The 19,392-nt window shown below is 35.9% G+C and overlaps 1 protein-coding gene across 1 annotated transcript in view; it reads right to left on the bottom strand.

The window, feature by feature from the left end:
• Window positions 1-15,571: 15,571 nt before the first annotated feature.
• Window positions 15,572-19,392, bottom strand: part of ube2h (ubiquitin-conjugating enzyme E2H (UBC8 homolog, yeast)) — a 34,376-nt gene continuing 30,555 nt past the window's right edge. The window contains exon 7 of the mRNA XM_048157173.1: window positions 15,572-19,078. Coding sequence (XP_048013130.1) covers window positions 18,954-19,078 — 125 coding nt within the window. The 3' untranslated portion in view covers window positions 15,572-18,953. The remainder of the gene's footprint in view (window positions 19,079-19,392) is intronic.

The raw sequence follows: 19,392 nt of genomic DNA, 5'->3' as shown, positions 1-19,392 counted from the left end.
AAATGTGCAATTAAAGCCTGCAGAGATCCATCAAAGTGCATTTGACATCATCCTGAGCATAATCATCACCATTGAGTAAAGTGACACAAGAGTCGCCATGTTGCTGGGTTCACTAGTCTTAAGCAAAAAACCCAACACTACATTATCAAACACACAGCACCCAAGAGAGCTTGCTGCATTCGAGACCCCATATCTTCTGGTTACATGCCATCTGTTATGGGAGAAGCCACCAGACCTAGAGCACACCCTCCTCCCCGATAGGCAAAGCCTATACAGCCCCACCCAGGAGGACCCAAGAACAGCCATTAGCTCCTGCTCCCTCAGCTCCTGCAGGAGATGGAGGCCAGATTGATTCCAGATCAAAAATGATGTTCTAAGTGATTTTTCAGACGCCCAAATGGCTCCCGGGGCAGGACTCCTCTTGCAATTTCCTGGAATAATCAATACCTCTAAAAAGCCAAGTTGAGAAGCCAGCATAGTCAAATTGGTCTGGCTCATTTTCTTTCGCCCCCACCCCTGCGTAATGAAAGAAACAAATTCTCGTATGATAACATCATGACGACTTCACGGTCTATTTTTGCTGGGTGTCTTGGCACAAAGCATATAAAAAACGAAAGTGCTCAGAATAAAATGTCATCACCTTCACAATTTCCCAAATTGTGAATACAAGAGCGTGAAACCATAACTGTATAAAATGTGCAAAACATTTACACAAATTATCTATATGTGCTCACTTCTGTTTTGTAACTAGAGAAAATAGGCAATAATATTATAAAATTAATTAAATAATCCACCGTATATAAATGTTCTGTAATAATGCTGATTATTATTATTTAATCCAGAATCATGGAGTATTATCTGATTTATTTTTCTTTTTAATTCAGGTCAATCCACAATATACCTAAAAGACCAATTCATCTGAGCCTGATAAAATTATAACCATTTATATTTGTCGTTTAAGGTAACCTTCAGAGGTTGATCTTGATTTGAAAGCAGCGTTTTTTGAACCCTAGCCTGCACTGCGTCATATTCCTGCCCGGTTGTTTTTCCATTGAATACAAGCAGGAGTTATCAAAGTTTTGGGGATGTTTTTAGTCTCATCATTGTTATCATCATTAATACGCTTGCGTGTGAGTGCGATGGCACCTCTCGTTAACCTCAGGGACAGTCTCAAAGCTCCCGGTTAATCGCATTTGTCTAATTAGCGAGTATCTCCTCGAACTTCAGTTATTTTAGGAAAGATTTGGCCAGACCAGTTCTGGTCCCCCCCCCCCCCCAAAAGGACAACGCCCGGGGCTACTCGATCTCTCAAGGTGATTGTAGACAAAACAATCATTGATATCGCGTGTATTGTTTACCTGAAAATATAAAATCTTTTGTAGAAAATATAAATACTTATTTTATTTTATTCTTAAATACTAATCTATATTTTAAATATATGTAGGGCAATTATTTATTTTATGCATGTATACTGTTTGTGGTGATGCGTGACAAATTGTAAATATCAAAAATATACAATGCAAATAAAAAAAGAAATAAAAATATTCTTATATTTTGTTAAAAAAAAAAAATGTAAAGTGTTAATCCAGAGACTTCTACGCCTAATTAATTGTTCACATCGGCTTAATGTTTGGCATCCTACCAGTGTCATTTGCTGTATTATATAAACTAAGTTATTAATATAAATAACCCAAGCATCTTGCGGTTGACTGTGAGTTACTACTTTCCCTTATGCAGTTGCCAGAATAACGAGTTGTACCGAGGCTACTAAACAAATCTCTTTAAGCCTATAGGCTATATGCAAACGACGGAGGGCAAACTGAAAAATCAAAAACAAGAAGAGAATCACATTTTGCTAGATTTAGGCGGAACCTGGGAATGGTGTAGACGGGTTGATGACATGAAATACTTTTGGGAAGCTCCAGACATGCCCTGCGGTCTAGTCATCTAAAACCATTTTAAACTAAAATAATTGCTAAATCTTTTACAGCTATTATACATAGTTTTTTTTTTTTATTAAAGCCTAAATGAACTCATACTGAGGTATTTTTAGCATTAATAAATGAATTAGTGAAGGCAAAAAGATGCTTAAAAGTAGCAAAAAGAAGTGGCGTTCAGTTACAGCACCCAAAATATACACGTTTCCCTAAATATCTTAAGAAATTTCAACGTAAAATATTGATGCTGATAAAAACGTTATGCGTCATCCACCTAGATATCCAGCCCTATGTTTGCAGAAGGATGCTGTGAATGCCTTTCCACACATGCGCCTTATTTCTGCATTGAGGCTACAAGTATCCAATGTTGTTAATAACTTAAAAACATCCAATATAGTCTGGAATATATTTTTTTAAAATAATAAAAAAATAGCCTATAAATAGGCTACAAATATTTTTATTTCTCAGTGCATTAAACCCGTAAAAATACGTTAATTCATAGGTAAATAGGCAGAGTAATATTTCAAAACGAAAACATTAATTGTATACACAATCCATTATTAGTCTTAAAGTTGCATTTGATTTCAAACAATTATTTAGGAACTTACCTGAAGCGTACGTCTCAAAATCCTAATGACTTTTTTTTTCAGACTCGTCTTCTTCCTTTAGTTTATATTTTTCTGTACACTCGCAAAGCTTTAAACACAACTAAAATCTAAAACCCGCTCTTATCTACCTGATTTGCACAGATTCGACGACAACCTGAGCGATTGCTATCGAAAAACGACCTGACTTTTCTCCAAACACGCCACGCCGAGCTCGCGCTGATTTAAACTCGCTCGCTTCCATGAGTGAACACGGACTTATCAAGCTCTCTCGCCGCATAATCGAGCATTTTTCAATGAGACAAAGAAGTCAAAGCGTCGTCACTGACTTCCTGAGTATCAAATAACAAATGCAGCCCAGTTTCCCCCCCTTACATATTCTCCCTCTCTCTCTTTTCCACCTGGAGAGTCGCTGTACCTGCGCAGCTCCAGGTGCTCAAAAGACTCCGAATTTCAGCTTTTCTCTCCTCAACATGCAGACAAAATTAAATGTGTCGATATGCACAGAAGGTAGCCCGCTTGTTTAGTCTGCAACCGTGAGGATTTGCCAATGGAAAGATAATTAGTTAAGCATCTTACCCTAGTGCCGAAGGAATAATCCAACCCTCCTCTTGTCTCCTGCATTTTGCGATGTCACTAACTCAGGTGCTTTTTTCTGTCCTTTTAAGGTGGAGCTGACGGGAGGCGAGGCTCTCTGATTGAGCTCTGCTGCAGTTCTAGCATACAGCTGTCACTGGTTTACTTCATCTTCGGATTAAAAGATTTTCAAACCCGAATTATTCTGGAGAAGGGTTTTAATTTTACCATACAAAAATGATGAAGCGAGCAGCTTTTTAACTGCAACGACAGCACCTTATTATTATTATTTTTGTTGTTGTTTTGTATAGTCTCGGGTGTGCTAATTATTTAACAATTTTCAAAACCATCAAATTTTTAAACGAATTCCTGTCAGTAAATTTAGTCTTGCGCAACCCAAATTGTGTTTGACAACCCTAGCATACTTAGCTAACCGCCAACCATCTTAAAACAGTTTAAAACACAACATGAACGATTTTAACATAACTTTGTGATATGTAAATGTACAATTCTATAATTTATACCAGTTGCTAGGCTACTTGTTTGTTAGCGACGCTCAACGGTTAGGTGCCTCATCACGCGAATGTTAATTTAACAATTTCCGAGTAAATTCAACTTTTGTCGTTGTTGAAACGAATATAGGGTCTACTTATTTTTAAAAGATCGCACGCTGGTCTTCGGGGTGTGACTTGAATTCGTGATATATTTTATTTGGCAAAAATACAGCGATTTTTTGAATTTCGTGTTCTAACACGCAACGTCGTTTCTCTGATTTATACTAGGACTAAAGGCCTACATTTTTATTTAATCGCGCATTATACTTTAAATGTTTTATTCTTTATTTATCAGTGCTGTACTAATATAAATGTAAATAATTTGAACAATAAATTATAAACAGAGAATTTACACTATAAAAATTGTTCTTTAGAATAACATCCCTTTAATATCGCAGTGTTTTGACTAGCTAATTTGTCGTTCAATTTAACCAGCACTCTTACAAACAAACACACATTGGACTAAATGTGACGTGTTGTGTCTGTAGAGGGCCCAAGACAGGTGTTTACCTGTATTACTGGCAGACAAAGAGGCTCTGTCTGTATTGAAAGAGAGAGAGAGAGAGAGAGAGAGAGAGAGAGAGAGAGTAAAAGGGCGAATGAAAGAACTCAGCTGAAAAAAACAAAAAACATCTTGAACCAGACTAAATTGGTTTGCTGGTCTAACAGCCTAATCAAACAGGACTTTTTAATGAGGTTTTGTACACCTGTCATTTGGCTGGGAGCTAAACCAGCTGAAGACCAGCTTTTTCTCTGATCTATAAAAAAAAATTCTAGATGATCAATAAAAAAAGCAGCCTACATCTTCAGCAAAGCCTATCAATAAGTGATAATGCATGGCATTGGTTTAGGATTTTCTCCCTGTGTGTGTCCCGCAGGTCTTGGGTTTTGGGATCAGATGACATCATCCAGATGGCCAGTAATGAACAGGCATTCAAACGCACCATTTCATCTGCTCTATATGCCTGCAGGCCCTTCCAGCTACACGAGCATCCTTTTACATAACGGTCTTCATCGGTTAGCAGCCTGAATCCATCATTGTGCTCTGCATGTTGCTTGAATATTAAAACAATTCTCTCATGATCCTAAATAGGATCATATGCTGTTATATATTTAAAGTTTCTTTCTAATCTATGTGTATAGTCATTTCTGTCTACTTCGAATCATTCCTGAAAAGGTTTAGGCCTGCCTGTGCCCCAGTGTCAACTACTTGTAGGTCTAGGACAAAATTTTAGCTGTCTTAAAATAAAATGATCTAAAGTTAAACTGATATAAATGGTTACCCAATGCAGGCGTCATCACAGACAGTATCCCTCCATCCTGGAAGACATCAGGACATCTTTAGAGCAGCTGCAGTGCAGTCGGTGCATCACAGTGGCTGGAAGTGAGGCTGTCCTCCATTGGGTCGCTCTTCATATATATATATACCGGTCCAGGTTACCCACAACCCCCGAGTCCACTTACCTGCTGTTGATAGTTGAAGCCTACACTGACACCTCAGTGGAAAAAAACGCTCTATATTTTTAAATTATGCCAGTGGTGTTAGTCTGGCGGCTCTGGTTACATCTATTCAAACCGAATAGCCAGAGTGAAACCTATCCCTAGGGCTCTTTGTTGACCAGTCAGCCCTGGTTGAGTCCTCCCCTCATCCGTCCACTCTTCATTCACCTGATTAACTTCTGGAAAAGTTGAAACACGAGCCGCGGATCACCTGTATGAGGGAAGCTGAGTGAAGCTGTTGAATTTTTAAAATAGTCATTTCGTTGCAGCTACCTGTCGGTCCATATGACGTTTAGAGCCCTCCCCACCTGCCAGGACGGGTATCAGGTGTAACCGGGCCACTCTCCTGGCACTACTGACGCCCTCATCGAATGATACATGATCCAGGCCCAAGGAACAAAGAGCGTGGTGGAATAGTTTACAGATGACCAGCGGAGCATTTGAAGTATTGACAAACGTCTATCCACTGCATACCTCGTCTGTTGTATTATATAGTAAATATTATATACTTATAGGTATGATACACTTATGACTATAGAGTATCACCAACCGTTTTCAATCCACTGTTTGTGGTTCAAATTTTGAGTTAGTTATGAATTATTATACGAGTAGAAGAGACTTTGTTTCAAGCTAATAATTTTGCATTCTGAGTGCTTAGTGTATTTGAAGAGCAGCGTTAAGCATGAATAATAAAGGAATGTGTTTTTGGAAATTTTGGAAATCATTAAAAATCATTTATAATCATTAAATCCCTTAGTAATAAAATAATCTAAAATACTTAGTAATATAAGACTAAAATAATACATTTTTCTTGCTTGCATCTTTCTAAATTTGTTGTACATATATTTTAATTTATTCAATTATTTTTATATAAGTATTATTAAATATTATTGTAAATATCATTATTTAATTTTAGGTTTTTATTTTTATTTTTTTAAAGGAATTTCTACATTCCAGTTAATGATATTAACAATATCAAAATAAAAGGACTGCTACATTTTTGCATTTCTTTTCTATTCATGTTTTCTTTGTTATTAATACTGAAATAAAAAAAATGTTTAATGCTATATGGTGTTATTTACTATCAAATGGAAAATATTAATTTACATGTACAGAGATATGATTATTTAATTTAGTTATAGACTGTAATCCATGAGTGTGTTAATCACGATTAATCGCATCTAACAAGTTTGAATATATGATATTTGATATAATATGCACACACACACACATATACTGTATATATATATATATATATATATATATATATGTGTGTGTGTGTGTGTGTGTGTGTGTGTGTAACCAAAAAAAACCGAAGTATCATATGGCAAGATGGCTGATATGACTGCGTAATTGTATGGAAATATATATATATATATATATATATAATTGGAGCAAATCCACACTTAAAATATAAAAAGAAAAAAAACAAATGAAGACAATATTAACAATTTCTTGGAAGCAAAAGATTTTACATTTTTTTGTTGCTCATAATTTAGTCACTTATTGTATGCATTACAGTTTTATTTCTGAAGGATATTTCACAGCATCTCTTGAAAGCTTTAAAACAAGCTGCAAAGACACAGAAAGAATATGTTATTGCAGACTGTCAAAAAGCTAATTTTTATCATACTAGTGGGGATGATGTTTTGAGAATATATTGAGATGCTGTTAATAGACTACATGGGGATGTAATATAATTAATATTGATCTGATACAGTTTGTTTCAGCACTAAATGGAAAGAAGCATTTCAGATAATCAAGAAAGAAACTACTGTGTTAGGAAACTTGGTATAAAAATCTGCTTATGCATTTGGATTGTAAATGGATTAATCAAATAAAACACTTATTTAGCACATGACGAAAAACCTGAATAAAACGATATTTAAATAACAATAGGCTACTAATAAAAGAACAGTAATTTTGTCCATTGTTTATATTATCCTGTGTGTCATCAGCAACATTTGACTAAGTTGGCATTATCAGTCACCATGGAGACGGGGAGTCAGAGCATCTGCCATTTGTGTCTTTGTCTGAGGCGTTTTTAATCAGACGGTCATCCATTAATAACGGAGTCGGGCTGGTTTAGTAACCGAGTCCTCGACATGAGAGACGCTCAGCCAGTCAAGATCTACCGTCTCACATGTCAGCATCAGGATGCCATTTCACAGGAGACAAACTCTGACATGAAAAGAAAATAAGGCAATAGTTTAGCTTATGGTCTTGGTTGTTTCTTACACTTATTTTATTTTATTTTTCCATACAATTACGCAGTCATATCAGCCATCTTGCCATATGATACTTTGGTAGGACATATTATGATTGTGTAAAATATGTTCTAAGTCTTTTGGGTTTGGTTTTCCATTTGATCATTACATTTAAAAACAAAAAACGCTATCCATTAATGATGGGTAATTAAATGTATAATTACATTTTTTGTGCCAGTGTTTTGAGAACATCATTAAAGACCAGATAACGAGTGTTCTATTAATGTCACTGGAAGAACGTTTGTTCACAACTTTGCCAAAACATTCTAAGAACGTTCCCTGTTTGCTGGTTATTTGCCAACTCATTTACTGATTAGAGTTCAAAAGTGCAGAGTGTGATTATAGGGATGGATATCAACTGCTGCATCATTCTTATCATTACAAAGCTGCAGTCCTGATAAAGATAAACACTGTTTGTCATTCGTTCTGAAGCACTTTCAACCCCTTTTTTGTACATCTTTCCATAATTTCATTTTTCTGCGCATGCCATCTATCAGACTGTTGCGAAAACAAATCCCAACACATTACCTCTAAGCCCTTTAGTCCAAAATTGTTTTAAGTGAAAATGATGGAGACATTAACGAATATGAAAGAGTATCAAGCTTCTCCTGTGAGTTCTGTGAACCACAGGGACTGGTCACATGACGGTAAAGCTCTGATTCCGGCCAATCACGGTGGCAGTCTGGGGCTGGGCATTACGTCATGTAGGCCTGTAGCCCTCTTGACCATCGCACTGCAGATAAAGGCCTCTAAATATTTCATTGAGGAGCTCATGTTTCTCCATCACTGGAGGTCAGGTCTTTGGAAAGAAGCGGAATACGCACTGCCCCATTTCTGTCTGAGCCTGATGTCTTACTTACGGACAGACTCTGACTCAGTGGAAATGATAATGGGGGGAATAACTGCTGTACTGGAGTTATGATGGGGTAAAACAACTGTTTAAAGGACACAGAAACAGGAAGGGAATTAAGGAGGGGGAAATCTGAGGGAGAGTAATAGCCTACCATTTGTATTCATTTTAAATTCAATCTCTCCAAAAGCATGAAAGAACAAGTGAGGACAGACTGCTGCGTGACAGAGATGCTTTGGTTGAAAAGATTAATTTGCCGTATGTTACTAAATTGTTTCTTCCCTTTTAAAACGAGAGTGACATCGTCCCCTGCAGGCCACTAATGGAAGTACATTTGGGTTAAGATGCTACTGTAGCTCATGGAGCACCTGCTGGTCAAAGTTCTGTACATAAAACTGGAAACATTTTTAAGATAAGGAATAAAACATGTCCTACCCTCTTTATGTTATAAATGAAGTTAATCAAAATAAAAATACTTAAAAAGTTACATCTAAAGGAAATACGTGTACTCAGGGCATTCACTGCTTTTATTTTTAAATAATTTCTTTATTATTATATGATCTTTACTTGGAAAATACATGTAACAACTAACCTGTCTACAGCATTAGGTCACAATGTAAAACTGCCAAACAAAGTGTTTAAAATGGCAACAAATTCAAAAATATACATTTAAATTGAAAGGCGGATATCTGTAAGATATCAAACAATACAAAAAGTAAATCATGATTTATGTTTTCCATTAAAATAAAATGGCTATCAAAGTTGTGTCCTCACTGCTTGAGTCATGCAGGACAGGCACAAATAAAATGTACATAACGGATGCTGTTTAAAGACAGCGGGAACATTTCTGTCGCTGTGACAGCGCAGCACATAATAATGCTTCATTGCTCTCAACCTATACGCTTCTTGAATTTTATGAGCTACTGGAGACCCGAATGACACATATTACAACTGAGAGGAGAAAAACAAAACAATGGAAGGACTGTTGTATTAAATTAAATATTAGCTTAAAAATTAGTTAGTTGTCTTAATTTGTTGTCTTATCAGTCAGTTGTTGTAACCTCAGTTGGACCTTTGTCAACTCCGTCAGTATATAACAACGTCAGATGAAGGTTTCTGTTAATTCTGAAAGACATATTTGGTAACGCTTTATTTTACAGTGTCATTGTTACATATGTTACATGTACTAGCTATTGTAATAACTACAATTATGCATAATTACATGCAGCTAAACCAAACCAAACCCTAATCTTAAATCTATAGTAAGTACATGTATTTATCTATAATTACAGTAACAAAGACACCTTAAAATAAAGTGTAACCAAATATTTTATTCTTTTTCCAATTTAATATTAAAATATTAAAATATCAACTGAACTACAAGATATTGTGATTTACTATGTCTGATTTAAACTGGATTGTTCATAATAGTGTGAAAACAGGAAAAAAAATGTAGTGAATGTATTTTTTCACTTAGCTCCTTTACTGAACACAATTTTTACATAATTGAAGACTTTACACTGTTGTTGGATGAATCAAATTAAAATAGCATGCTTTTTAATGTGTCAAATTCTTGAGATAAGGGACAAAACATGTATGCATGTATGTATGTATGTATGTGTGAATGTGTGTATATATATATATATATATATATATATATATAGAAAAATTATAAATGGTAATAAATTAGTGATGTAATCCATTTGGCCCACTTTCTACATTGAGATGGCCTAAATTATCTCTGCTATGTCTTTAGTGCTTTATGCTGTGGTCTGTAAAGTCTATTTTGGTATGAAATGAAGAGGCTTTTTAGTGTTCATGCAACCGTTTTAAAATAAATATTAGATAATGGACTTTAATGCGTATTCTCCACTTGGCCACTTTTGTAACATGTCTGCCATCTAGTGGTGGTACAGAGTAACAACATCATACAAGTAAATGATAAGGCCTAAGGGAATGTGAGTATTGTCATTTGAAACAAGCAGCCAAAGAGGCTTTACAATTGACCCATTTGTCAAATTAAAATTCTGGCTGATATTCAAAATATATCTAAATATTTTTAATATAGCCTACATTCAAATATATTGGCATGTCATTTAGCACCATTTGAGCTCTGTAACGTTTAAAAGGGCACAGAAGAAAATAGAAGAAATAAGGTCTCAAACTCATTTAAAGCTATATTCGTGATATTTTATATTTAAAAATATTATCAGGCTGATTTCTGTGTTGTATGAAACGTTTAGACTAAAACAAACCGACAAATGCCGCAAAACATCATGAAACTCATATGCTACAACTGATTTTGTTTGCACTGTTGTTTTCGCTTACTGATGTCAGGAAGTGACATCTCAAGGAACTGTTTTTACAGTATTTCACAATTGCTAAAACGCATTTCTTGAAACCATCACTCATTTTCTCAAAACATTAAACACAAATCCAATCTTCAAACTAATTTCACAAAACCTCTGACTCTTATGGCAAAATCAAACAAAGCTTTCAGATCATACACACATTAAACAATATATAAACACTACAGATCATTCATTAGACACTACATTAAAAAAATGGAAAACACAACATCCAGAACATGAGGTTACAGAAAAAAATGTACAGTACAGTCCAAAAGTTTGGAACCACTAAGATTTTTAATGTTTTTAAAAGAAGTTTCGTCTGCTCACCAAGGCTACATTTATTTAATTAAAAATACAGTAAAAACAGTAATATTGTGAAATATTATTACAATTTAAAATAACTGTTTTCTATTTGAATATATTTCACAAAGTAATTTATTCCTGTGATGCAAAGCTGAATTTTCAGCATCATTACTCCAGTCTTCAGTGTCACATGATCCTTCAGAAATCATTCTAATATGCTGATCTGCTGCTCAAGAAACATTTAATGTGTACAATTGTACAAAATATTTGTGTACAATCTTTTTTTTCAGGATTATTTGATGAATAGAAAGTTCAAAAGAACAGTGTTTATCTGAAATCTAATCTTTTGTAACATTATAAATGTCTTTACTGCCACTTTTGATTGATTTAATGCATCCTTGCTGAATAAAAGTATTCATTTCTTTAATTTCTTAAAAAAAAAAAAAAAAAAAAAATTCTTACTGACCCCAAACTTTTGAACGGTAGTGTATAATGCTACAGAAGCTTTGTATTTCAGATAAATGCTGTTCTTTTGAACTTTCTATTCATCAAGGAATCCTGAAAAAAAAAGTACACAACTGTTTTCAACATTGAAAATAATCATGAATGTTTATTGAGCAGCAAATCAGCATATTAGAATGATTTCTGAAGGATCATGTGACACTGAAGACTGGAGTAATGATGCTGAAAATTCAGCTTTGCATCACAGGAATAAATTACTTTGTCAAATATATTTAAATAGTACACAGTTATTTTAAATTGTAAGAATATTTCACAATATTACTGTTTTTTACTGTATTTTTAATTAAATAAATGTAGCCTTGGTGAGCAGACGAAACTTATTTTAAAAACATTAAAAATCTTAGTGGTTCCAAACTTTTGGACTGTACTGTATATTGTAACACAGTAAACACATTTTGCCATTACATAAAATGTATAGAAATCACAAGTAATGTGAATTTAAAGTATACTGTATGTACTGCAAGTACAGTATTATATTCAATATTATATAGTATTGAATGTCTGTATATATAGTACTTACATACTGCAAACATACAGCAGTCTAAATGCAAATGACTAAAAGGTCAAAGAAAACTCTAAATGAAAAGCATGATACAGTACACACACACACACACACAAAAAAACAATGTTCAGAGTCAGTGAGAGATTCATTCTGCTTCAGCATCACGTCTTCATGTTGGGTCTGGCCTAAATCAAGTCATGTCACCTTTATTTCAATTGCAATTTATACTACACAGATACTAGTCTAGTCTAGTCTAGTATAGTATAGTCAAAGCAGCTTTACAGTGATAATGCAAAGAGGGTTCATTTTGGCTGTACAGCTCTAAAAGAAAATAGTGTCATTGTTCAGCTGAAGTCAGTTCAGTGTTGATTCACTTACATTGTAAAGACCATCAATTATTATGTAAATGACTGTAATTATTTTCCTCTATAAAGCAGTTCTGCAGAAAACAGTGATGTCATCATCTAGGCTAGCTTAGTTCAGTTCTCATCCTATAATGTCAGTACTGTCAGATCAATAATATTGTTGAATATTATTGAATATAGTTGAGGACATTTTCCACATCACAGGCAGTGTCGTCTCTTGCCAGGCAAAGGGAAAAACCTGTGCCGGATCCAGCCTTGACAGCCTTGTCTCCACACAACTTGCTTTTTTTTTCCTCATCATCCTCTTACACATACCCTTCCTCCTCTACTTTTCAGATTGTTTCCATCTATTGTTGGTATCATCATTCAGCACCTGTGTCACCTATGCACTCTGAACTGACCTATATTTTATACAGTTGATTTGATCACATCATTAGAAATAAGTGTGAATAATTTTGAGTCATTGTGTTTAAAGGACGACAACTGTGTTGCAAAATGTGTTTTAGTGAGTAGGAATGTGTTTAGAGTTTTGCAAAAAGAGTGGATGAGATTTGCAAACAGTGTCTTAACTACCTGAACTTGTTTAAGGTTTTGCCTACAAAGTGACTGATTCGACAAATGGGTTTAGGCCACTGAGCATTGGGTTCAGAGAATGGGGTTTAGTGTTTTAGCAATTGTGAAATACTGTAAAAGGGATATTACAAAACACTAACGGTAAAAAAAAAGAAATTGAAGACAATATATGCATTCAAACTAAGTGCCAATTAAAATAAAATACCACAAAAACATGCTTATTTGTTTTATTTTTTACATTTTATTTCTTAATAAATAAATAAAATTTTATATTAATATTTTATTCAAAATACTTTTGTTCAAATGTTTTGTTGCGTTTTTCATAATGCATTTCCATTTTTCGTTAGAAGTTAACAAGAAAATATTTACTTATTTAAAATTCACACCATGCTCATTTTTTAATTGTGATATTGTCATAAAAATTGTTAGTTGTAAATATGTTGTTTGAATGTAGGCCTAACATTACTCGTGTATCGGCACAACCCCCCAAAACCCCCTGAACTGTACACAGTCCGCCATGTTTATCTCCTCGCCAGAGCATTTAACTGCAGCATTCAAGTAAGAAATTTCTTAATTTATTAAAGCTACTAAGTTATTCAATCGAGAGCAATGAATGAGGAACTGATAATACTCTGCTTTCACTGCGATTTCTTTCATTGCTGTTCACGTTCACAGACATAACAGACTGTGTTTATGTGGACTTTGTGTGTTTTGTTTTTACATAACATTCTGTGTATCTGACAGTTTAAGCGCAATAACACATGAAAGAGAGCTTTAATACTCACAGGAAGTTCCGTCTGACATCCAGCTTTCTGTGCGCGTGCTTCAGATGTGACATAAAACCATAGGCTACATCAGAAGTTTAGACTTATATGCAGGGGTGCACATTAGAGGTACGCAGGTACGCATGCGCGGTAAAAATAAACTATGCGTACTAGAAAACATGGAAGGAAGCGCTTTTGAGTACCGGTTCACAGGGATACGTTTACTTACTGGAGTAGGATTTTTCTCCATCTCTGGTAAGATAGCAATCATGATAATATGTGTGTTCTTTAATTATTAGGTGTGCAACGGATCGCAGTTAATCCGTGATCCATACGGATAAGGTCCAACGGTTCGGCACGCATGTGATTCGCGGATTAACTGCTATATTTAACCATCATAGAGTGAAAGTTTGTAATTTGGACGTGTTTTGTCTCGCCAATTAACACATTCAAACGACTTTAAAAGCGGAAGAAGAGGCGAAAATCGGAACTCGCGAACTGTAATCTGTGCGCACAGCCCCCCGAAACGCGCGCATGATGAGTCAGACAGCGCTCGAACACCGAATTAATTCCGCTTTCGCGTTTACTTGCGCTTGAAAGGAAACATACACACAAAATTATGTCAAAGTACCTGTCTCGGCAAGTGTTCTCTCGGTTATGTCATAAGTGAAGTGTTGAGAAAGAAACCGGATGTGTGTCAGTTATTCGGTCCGTGCTTTCCTTCTTAAAGTGACAGCAGCCTTTGCTGTCATTAATGTTAGTAAAAAAAAATAAAAAATCATTATCATCATCTACCATGTTCGAGAGAAAAGAAGATAGTGAGGAGAGCAGTCAGGAGGAAAGTGATAAGGACAGCTTTTAGGATGTGTCGTGTAAAGTGTGAGTACCAAGCAACATCTTTAGGTACTCCCTTGAGAACCAGACCAAAAAAGTTATGTGCACCCCTGCTTATATGTCTTTAAAACGCATGCAGACAATAAACTTTCATGATGATGAAGAACTGCAATGTCACGTGAGCGCGACTGCGATAGAGATAATAACAAAGATGAATAACACAAGACATGTCACTCGTATTGTTTTGAATGGGAGAAAGTGTAACGCGCAATATGGCGGAATAAGTACCGCCTTCTAAATAAGAGCCAATCGCCGACTGGTAAAGTCATCGTGTCACTTCAGCGGCCGTTAGAATCACCGGTTTCTATAGAAACAGTCAGACGCGCACCTCCGAAGAAACGCGCATTTAGATCTGCGCATTCGCATTAGCTTGATCCAGCCTGGAAAAATACAGTTTTTTTGTCATGATTCGAGCGTTTAGAAACTAAATTTATGAGCCGGTTGTTGTTAGATTTCATTGGTGATTTCAAATATGAAATTTAATCGTAAGGTTGGCGAACAGTTTTGGAGAATTTAAGGTTTCCCCATTCAAAGAGATTGCATGATGCCCAGGATGCCCGAGAGGCGTTTCAAAGATGGCCGCCGAGTGAAATGACTTGTCTTAAAGGGACTTTGATAATAATCAAAACCAAACAGATATTTTGTTAGTTTTTGGCAGAGTATGAGAGATTCGAAACACGAGCTGTAGGCTCCACCCTCTTCTGGAAAACAGGGTGGGGCGCAACAGCTCATTTGCATTTAAAGATACATACAGAAAAAAAGCATATTTTCCCTTCCACTCAAAAATTTGCATTTACCACAATGGTATAATAAATTACCTGTGGGATATTTTGAGCTGAAACTTCCCAGACACATTCTGGGGACACCTGAGACTTATATTACATTTTGTAAAAAGGGCCATAATAGGTCCCCTTTAACATTTCACCCAATATATTAACATATACATGATGTGGCACTAAAATGCTCCGACTGAAAAAATGACTCCTTCTGAAGAAAGATGCAAAGCAGTTTGTACACATATTTAATATTTTATTAAAAAAGAAGTTATTACAGTTTACTGTACACAGCTATTTAAGAGATTATAATCCTATAGATAAAGAGCATTTGTCCTTTGTGACAGGCATGCCCACTTCACAATGCAAAAGAAAATAAAGAATGGCAAAAATAGAGTAAGATTAATGGTTAAGGAAATAAAAGGGGCAAATTACCATAATACCTGGGATAAAAATAATAATTAAAAAAAAAAGTGTAAAAAAAAAAAAAAAAAAAAAAAAGTGTATTTTTCTTTTTTAAATCAGCGTATCACACACTAGGTACTAGATACAGATACTATTAAAAAAAATCCATGCTGTGTGCCCACATAAGCCCCATGTCTGAGCACCCTCTTGAAGCACAGGTATAAGGGACTAAAGGAGTGGACAGCCAGGACTCAACTAGACTGGACTCTACACCGGACGCATGCAAAGTGCACTGGAGAGCTCGTCAACACTAATGCAAGAGACGCGATGCCATTGGCTGAGAGGCCAGCAGGGGGAGCCTCTGAGACCACGGCAGCAGCCGGAAGACAGATCTCTTCTTCCTTTCTCTCTCTCTCTCTCTTTCTCTCTCTCAGGCAAACAAACAGCTGGAGACCACGACATTAATAACTGCTGTCCCCTGGATGTGAATGTGTGCAATGTTTGTGCACATTTTGTGTGTAAGCACTGGGGGCTTATGGGTGCAAAACACAAAGGACACACTGTAATTATTTATTCCACCCCACCCACTAAACAATAATAATAATAATAATAATAAAAAAAAAAACTCCCTTCAATCCCAAAAAAAAAAAAAAAAACTTTTCAGCAAATATTACCTGCTCCAGAAGTATGCCTCTGTTATTGACATGAGGGGAAAAATAGGAATCCAAAAATTAGTAAATAAATTCACAAAAAAAATCTTTATAACTTCTAATTATATTGGAAGCACACTTATACATTTGTTTATTTGAGATTCTCAGATTCTTTAGTCATTTTACTCTTTGACATGACATTTAAAAACAAAGGAAAAATATATATTTCAAATTAAATCTCCACATTTTGCCTCTCGTATTAAAGTCCAGGGATCAAAAATGAAGCAGAAATGAAACAGAGAAGCTGAGTCTGTTGTGTTTGTCAGGGTGTGTGTGGCTTGGCATGGCAAAATGTTTACCATGGCAACCAAACCTCAACCAAGAAGCATTTTCTTCTATACATATCTGAAAGATGAGAAACAAAGCCCTCTCTAAACATATGCCATCTCTCTCCTTGTGACTATCATAACTTCCTCTTAATACAATACTGCATATAAGTGATGTTTTTCTTCTTTTTACTTGAAAATATGAACCCCCATCAACAGATTTAGACTCAAAAATGTTCAACTGAGACTTTTCATTGCACAATTTGGCAAATTCTTGACTCGGGCTAAAACAAGGTCAAATGCTTTGCCCATAAAGCATTGAGTTAATTAGTAATGAATAACTGGAGAGAACGTAAAAAAAAAAAAAAAAAAAGCCATGGGATAAATATAGGCAGCTCTGGATCGATCGCACGAGCCGAACTGAAACACCTCCCCTAATGCCATTCCGCTGGGGTCGACGTCTGTTTTGAAACGTCGTACGCTACACTTCAACCCCGTTTCATTTACATTTTGGATGATGAAGGAATCTGCAAGTGCATTCAGAATGCGAGATTTGTGAGAATACTGCAAAACACACACACGCACACAAACTAAATCTGGTTCTTCATGTTACCAACATGCCACTGATGATATCTGCAGATGTTGAAATTCAAAAGCTCTTTATACAGAAGATATCTGCCCGTTTTCCACACCGTCGCGGCAAAACCCCACCTCAGCATTAGTGAATGTTACTCGGCCTTCTCCTAAAACCACAAGTAGTTCCGAGGCAGATCTTACCATATGGGATCCTTCGAATAATATCTGTATTCGGACAAGCAGGTTACGAAACCTTAAATCCATATGAACAACTATTTTTGATTTCACCACCCAGTAAAACTAACTAGATCTACATGAGGTCAAACAACAGCTATCATAGTTATGCACAAGCAATAGGAAAAGATGATGAACTCTACAAATGTTAGTAAAAGTCTTTTCTTTTTTTTTTGTCTCTTTTCTCTTTAAGGTTTCTTCTATGCTAGACCAACAATGTCCTACACGACTCCACTTCCGCATCATACAACAAATGTACAAAAAAGATGCTCGTAAATAGGGAGAGGGTGCGAGACAGAAAGAGGAAAAAAGACAAACACTCTGTGCATACAATGTTGGTACAAAATAAAAGATTTGTGCTCCGTAAAGCAGGAGAGTCACTTCCTGGTTGTTTTGTGAAGGTCACACAGTGTAGAGCCACGTTTTGTGGTGTGGGACTTCCACAACAAGGGAACAAAAGCCAGAAACATCGAGCTAGTGGAACAGTTGAGCTTCGGTGTGCTAGCCTCTACATTTACATCCTCTTTAAAAAGACGCTCGAGGAACTTAAAGGGAGTCGTACTGATATTTTCCGCCGGCGCTGTATCATGGGCTTGATTGGTGAGCAGAATGTGTGCGACGTTCTGTAAAATCCTGATGATTGCTTTAAATGTACAGCGTGGAAACTTCCCCTCAAGGTGAGACCCAAATAAAAAAAAAAAAGGAGAAAAGAAAAATTCCCCACTTGAGCGTTTCTATATTAAAACAGCTGTTGAAACAAATGAGAGAGGAAAAAAAAAACAAAAAACAGGACAACCAGGGAAGCAACGATAATTCGAAATGACTTGCGCTGGGATGACTGAACAGGATCGATCAAACCGCTGAGGTGAAGGGAAGAAATGAGGCAAAACGTGTCCGATCCAACTGCAACAACTCCACCTGAAGACTGTCCTTGCAAAAGGTCTAAGCTGAGGGGATTCATATATCAGAGCATCACGGACACAACTCTCAGTACGTTAGTAACATCACAAGGGCACCCCCCGGTTAAATACAGCCTCTGTCCGGTCAGTCTGCGTCGGAAAAGGTGGATTAGGGAGGCGATGACATGCATTCCAGCTACGCAGCTACCGACGTGGAATCAAGGGGGAAACACTACAAGCCTTTCTTTTGTTGGGGTGTCGGAGAGAGCGAGTGAGAGAGTGAAAGAGAGAAAAAAAAAGGGGGGAAAAAAAACAACCACCAAGAAGTAGAGATAGAACACCTAGAGAGTGTGCCGTATTCATCGTCAACGCTAGATATCCATAAAAATCCTGGTTTAGTAATAATAACGATAAAAAAAAAAAAAAAAAAAATCACCTTGTTTAAATATGAATCTTTTATAGTCTGCTTCGCATGGTTAGGAAATAATATAGTCTCTGTGGTAAAGGGGAGAAACTGTCGCCCTTAACTACAACTCCATGTCCTGAGCTTCGTCCTCTGAAAAGTCAGACATGGAGCTTTCTGATGAGGAGTCGCCCGCTCCTTCCTCCTGCTCCTTCAGAGCCTCCTCTGTTGCATATTTCTGGATGTATTCTGAATAGAAACAGGAAGACAGAAAGAGATGGGTGGGGAAAATATATAGTCAGACACAAAAAGCCAAAACGTATTTAACTACGAAAAAAAAAAAAAAAAAAAAAAAAAAAAAAGTTTATCACACTTTTATATCAATAAATTAATGTAAATGCACACACATATATATATATAAAAAAATTTAAGTCATACTGACCCCCAACTTTAACAGTAGTGAGTTTTTACCAAAATATTTTATTATATAAAAATATGTCACACATGGTCATCCATTAACTTGCTTTTGGAAACTCAATTTGCTGAATGAAAAGCATTAAAAT

This window comes from Megalobrama amblycephala, linkage group LG14 (genome assembly GCF_018812025.1).
Source record: "Megalobrama amblycephala isolate DHTTF-2021 linkage group LG14, ASM1881202v1, whole genome shotgun sequence".
Taxonomy (NCBI): Eukaryota; Metazoa; Chordata; class Actinopteri; order Cypriniformes; family Xenocyprididae; genus Megalobrama; species Megalobrama amblycephala.
This window is presented reverse-complemented; position numbering and strand designations above follow the sequence as displayed.